General features: G+C 43.2%; 1 protein-coding gene across 1 annotated transcript in view; it reads right to left on the reverse strand.

Annotated features, from left to right (window-relative positions):
* LOC124606588 (facilitated trehalose transporter Tret1-like) overlaps window positions 1-5,726 on the reverse strand; it is a 59,066-nt gene extending 53,340 nt beyond the window's left edge. The window contains exon 1 of the mRNA XM_047138574.1: window positions 5,406-5,726. Within this exon, the coding sequence (XP_046994530.1) occupies window positions 5,406-5,726 (321 nt within the window). The remainder of the gene's footprint in view (window positions 1-5,405) is intronic.
* Window positions 5,727-6,000: the final 274 nt, after the last annotated feature.

Below are 6,000 nucleotides of genomic sequence, written 5' to 3' on the forward strand. Positions count from 1 at the left end.
GGCAGACCGATCCCCTGGAGGCTCCTGAGTGCTTTTAACATACCCCCCTCCCCAGAATTACAATAATATTCGATACCCGGAATTTGTAGCCGGGTATCGGTACTTTCTCTTACACAAAGAATAAAAATTATGCGACTATGGCACCTTTTCCTGTTATGTAATTGTACTATATAATACTATGAATGATATTTAAACGAAATTTACGATTAATTAAATAATATGTAACATAATAATCACTATGAACCATCAACATTTACTCAGAACTATAATAATCAGTATGTAATTAATTTGATTAGAAGTAGTTATAAATGTTAGCATCATTATTACTTTCGTTAATTAACTGCAATTAGATCTCGAAAGTTCAGTTTGGAAAACGTTATTGTAAATCGATCAAAAAGCAAGAACCAAATTTAACTTCACGTAATTTCAAGTGATATGTGATTTCAAATCCAAATTTGTAAACCATAATTAATACCATTACTAAAATAATTAATTAATCATTGTTAGCACATGTAATTAACTCCATTACTTACGTTTGGATGCATATTTCAAAGTTATGAGCTATTAAAGAGGTTAAACAACTTCTGTATATATTACGTAAAAAAGAATGTTCAAATGTGTGTGAAATCTTATGGGACTTAACTGCTAAGGTCATCAGTCCCTAACCTTACACACTACTTAACCTAAATTATCCTAAGGACAAACACACACACCCATGCCCAAGGGAGGACTCGAATCTCCGCCAGGATCAGCCGCATAGTCCATGACTGCAGCGTCCTAGACCGCCCAGCTATTACGTATATGTTAGCAATATTTTCTGATCGATAATTGATTTGTATTTATTAAATAAATGAAACGCATTATCGTAAAAAAATCATATTTAATTTTCAGTCTTAAATTATACAATTTCTAACCTAAAACTCATCTGTAATGAACTAATATTTTATGCTGTAAGTAATCCGATTGTCAACCTTTTGTTTATTTGTAACTTTTAATTGTAACTATGAATTTCACAATGGTATAATAATTGAAGTAATAAACACTCATTGTTTGGAATATATATAAGCAAACGCGGCAATGCAGAGCCAGTTCGCCTAGGGGTTCACTTTGTAGGCAAGTCTTTTCCGTCAGTAAGCCAGTCTGTCAGCTGTTGGATTGTCAAAGAGACTATATGTGAAGTTTGATGTATTCTGCAATGACTTTGGAAAAATGTTATTATCAACAAATAAACCACCGCAAATTGTATGACCTGGAGTTTTAATTAGAAGGAATCATCAGCTACCCGACTCAGACAAATTACAAGATAAGTACAACAAAAATACTTTGTTATGCATCTCTCTTACTTACGTCCACTCCAGGTGCAAATATATAAGTAATTATATTAACGCACCGGTAAATAAATCATACGCATTCATAAAGTAAAGGAGATGTCATATGCTGTTCCCTTAATTATTCTTTGCCAGTGTTAATGCTGTTGTAATTTATTTTAAAAAGATGTTTGGGGCTTTATTGTATTTTATATTTTCAATTTGGCAAGGTTAATTGAGGGCCTTCAGCCCTGGAAACATGTTCTCAGAGTTTCCTTCAAGTCCAAACATTATTGCCTTCTGCTCTTGAAAGGGTATTGTAATTTCCTCTGAAAGGTTTTACAAGTTATTGTGGGCCTTCCGCCGTTGGTGTTGCAAAAGGAAATTTGTAAACTTAATGTATTGTTTTACCGATTGTTGTAATATATATATTTCCTTTATTTTCCGAATTTAACCTTGTGGCCTTCAGCCATTTTATTGCGTTTGTTTATCTCTTTCTGTGCACCTTGAGGGCCATCAGCCCTTTTAGCATCTTAAAACATTGTGGCCTTCTGCCTTCAGTAATCATCATAGTATATTTGGAATTTTGAAGATTTAATCCGGCGGCCTTCAGCCGCTCTGCATGCTGATCTCATATATGTATGCGATTCGTCTTATTCGTAAATTTAACTGTGTGTCACGTCTTTTCAAAATCAAACTTATTCTAAAGCATCTGTTTGGAGGCCTTCAGCCACGAAGCAAATTTAATTCTTTCAAAAGTGTTTTTGTGAAATAAATGATAATAAATTACAATTGTGAAATGAATCCGACCGCACTCCCTTGGCCCTTTCCACAACCCTAATTACCTGTTAGCCCTGCGTGATTTAGCGGGCGTTTCAAGATCATTAACTTCAAATTTCATGACACTGTCACAGCGGATACGTTCGTCACACGTCGCACTTTTATTTCTGCTGTTGTGTGGCTCAGTGTTACTTGTCTGTTACTACTGACAACTCTACGCAAACGCCACTTACCTCGTTCACCAACTGAAAGTCGTCGCGCACTGCCTTGCCCACAGACAGATAATGCCCGATATTTGGTATTCTCGGCACACTCCTTACACTGTGGATCTCGGATACTGAATTCCCTAACGATTTCCTAGATAGTATGTCCCATGCGTCTAGCTCCCATCGTGCGGCCATAATCACGTCGGAAACCTTTTCACATTATTCACGTGAGTACAACTGACACCTCCTCCAACATTGCGCCCTTTTATATCTTGTTATTGTTGTTGTGGTCTTCAGTCCTGAGACTGGTTTGATGCAGCTCTCCATGCTAATCTATCCTGTGCAGGCTCCTTCATCTCCCAGTACCTACTGCAACCAACATCCTTCTGAATCTGTTTAGTGTATTCATCTCTTGGTCTCCCTCTACGATTTTTACCCTCCACGCTGCCCTCCAATACTAAATTGTGATGCCTTGATGCCTCAGAACATGTCCTACCAACCGATCCCTTCTTCTAGTCAAGTTGTGCCACAAACTTCTCTTCTCCCCAATCCTATTCAATACCTCCTCATTAATTACGTGATCTACCCACCTTATCTTCAACATTCTCCTGTAGCACCACATTTCAAAAGCTTCTATTCTCTTCTTGTCCAAACTATTTATTGTCCGTGTTTCACTTCCATACATGGCTACACTCCATACAAATGCTTTCAGAAACGACTTCCTGACACTTACATCTATACTCGATGTTAACAAATTCCCCTTTTCCAGAAACGCTTTCCTTGCCGTTGCCAGTCTACATTTTATATCCTCTCTACTTCGACCATCGTCAGTTATTTTGCTCCCCAAATAGCAAAACTCCTTTACTACTTTAAGTGTCTCATTTCCTAATCTAATTCCCTCAGCATCACCCGACTTAATTCGACTACATTCCATTATCCTCGTTTTGCTTTTGTTGATGTTCATCTTATATCCTCCTTTCAAGACACTGTCCATTCCGTTCAACTGCTCTCCCAGGTCCTTTGCTGTCTCTGACAGAATTACAATGTCATCGGCGAACCTTAAAGTTTTTATTTCTTCTCCCTGGATTTTAATACCTACTCCAAATTTTTCTTTTGTTTCCTTTACTGCTTGCTCAATATACAGATTGAATAACATCTGGGAGAGGCTACAACCTTGTCTCACTCCCTTCCCAACCACTGCTTCGCTTTCATGCCCCTCGACTCTTATAACTGCCATCTGGTTTCTGTACAAATTGTAAATAGCCTTTCGCTCCCTGTATTTTATATCTTGTGTACAAGATACTACCGCGATCTGTATATGTACTGTTGAGTGGTGCTTAAGATAGGTAAATAAATTAGTGAAATCAATGTGAAGTGAAGTAGAAATTAGAAAACAAATGAAAAATTTAGTTTAATTTAGAAGAGTTACACACTGGCAAAGAGTGGGCAGAGCAGCAGTGGTAACGGCCGGCGCTTGCAAGTCAGCACAGCACGTTCAGGAGAAGCCATCGCCCTCCCCACATAAGAGAAGCTGTCGATTCAGCCGTCAGGGCATCGCCCGACCAGCTCACGTGTTTCTCAGTTGTCACATGTGATCAAAGGCCCTCGCTTACATTCCAAGAGCCAATGACCGACGTTAAGAAGATTCTTCGAGAAGCTTTTCAACGTGACAGAAGAGGCAATGACCGTGAAGTCGTTCACCTCCAGCGAACTGAAGTAAATAAATACGCGAGACGCAGTGGGCCCGACAGTAGTTTTCAGTTCAGTTTCGGTTCGAGTTCAGTTCCAGTACAGTTGAGTCGGTGCTGAAGACCGTCATGCAGGAAACGGAATACACCGTACACAGAAGCACCGAGTCCACCGCTGTAATGGAATAGCAAGCAGCAGCCTCGCCGCCAGAAGACAGAAGTTAGAAGGTATTTGACGAGTGATTTTTACGTACCCGGGTGACTCGTGAGGGCGGGAAGGAGACGGCCTCACATCAGCAGTCACCTGTGAGCTGGTGATGAAGATCTGAAAGCCGAAGACTGGCAAACTGGAGTCCGTTGTTCAAGTCCAGGAAACTGGCCTTCCCCCGCCGCGCCGCTCCGCTGGCCAACGCACAACACTGACACACGCGGCCGCTTAGAGAAGAGACGCCACATCCAAGGTATCACCATCTGATTCACGACTTCGTTCGCAATAATTAAACGGGCCACCTCACGATGCGCGTCTCCAGTCAACTGGTCAAAACAGCGACACGAGATATACACCGCCAGGCGTAATCAGCAATAAAAGTTATCTTATGTAAAAATGTTGTTTCATTCTACCTCATACCCGAGCCAAGGAAGAACCCACCCTGTTGTTGTTAAGAGAGAAAAAGTAATTTATTTAGTGGGAATGAGATTTTCACTTTGCAGCGTAGTGTGCGCTGATATGAAACTTCCTGGCAGATTAAAACTGTGTGCCCGACCGAGACTCGAACTCGGGAGCTTTGCCTTTCGCGGGCAAGTGCTCTACCATCTGAGCTACCGAAGCACGACTCACGCCCCGTCCTCACAGCTTTACTTCTGCCAGTATCTCGTCTCCTACCTTCCAAACTCTCCGGAGTATCCTTTCTTTCAGGAGTGCTAGTTCTGCAAGGTTTGCAGGAGAGCTTCAGTAAAGTTTGGAAGGTAGGAGACGAGATACTGGCATAAGTAAAGCTGCGAGTAGCGGGCGTGAGTCGTGCTTCGGTAGCTCAGATGGTAGAGCACTCGCCTGAGAAAGGCGAAGGTCCCGAGTTCGAATCTCGGTGGGGCACACAGTTTTAAACTGCCAGCCAGTTTCAATTTATTTTGTGTTTTTCACCCTGACATAATTCTTCAGAATCAAATACCCTTTGCAGTAATGCTCATCCTGACAATTGACTAGCATCAAAAGACGTTACCCAGTTACAGTACATGTCGCTATCCTATGACTTTTGTCCCCTCAGAGTATTTCTTTAGTGTTGCTTGAATTATCAGGCGTAACTCCACCAGTGCCTTTCAGGTAGCTTTACCTTTCCTAAAGCCAAACTGATCGTTACGTAAGATGTTCTCAGTTTTCTGTTTATTACCGAGAGGATTTGATAGACACTCCCAAACACTCATACCTGGAAGATCTCGGCACCGTACATGTTGAGCGCTGGGTTTCCGACGCCGATACCGAGCCCCGAGATGAAGCGCACGACGCAGAGCCAGTTGGGCGAGTACTCGACGAACATGAGCGCGACCCAGCTGGCGCTGATGGGCAGCATTGCAATCAGCGTCGTGGTGCGCCGCCCCACGCGGTCCGCCGCCCAGCCGCCCACCCAGGGTCCCAGCGCCGCCGCCAGCGACGGCAGAGACCCCACCCACGACGCCTCGGCGGCCGTCAGGTGGGGCAGTTTGGGCACCGCCGGCGACGACCACGCCAGCACGATGCCCGTCGACATCATCCCCAGGCTCACTGCCACAGCGAGGCAAAAGAATCTTAATTGCGTGCTTGTGGTCGAGAACAAAATGTCTAAGGTCCCACTCAATATAATACGCCACAGACTAAAACTGTGTGCTGGACCGAGACTCGAACTCGGGACCTTTGACCTTCGCGGGCAAGTGCTCTACCATCTGAGCAACCGCCGGCCGAAGTGGCCGAGCGGTTCTTCCCGCTTCAGTCTGGAACCGCGCGACCGCTGCGGTCGCAGGTTCGAATTCTGCCTCGGGCATGGA

This window comes from Schistocerca americana, chromosome 3 (assembly GCF_021461395.2).
Source record: "Schistocerca americana isolate TAMUIC-IGC-003095 chromosome 3, iqSchAmer2.1, whole genome shotgun sequence".
NCBI classification, from domain to species: domain Eukaryota; kingdom Metazoa; phylum Arthropoda; class Insecta; order Orthoptera; family Acrididae; genus Schistocerca; species Schistocerca americana.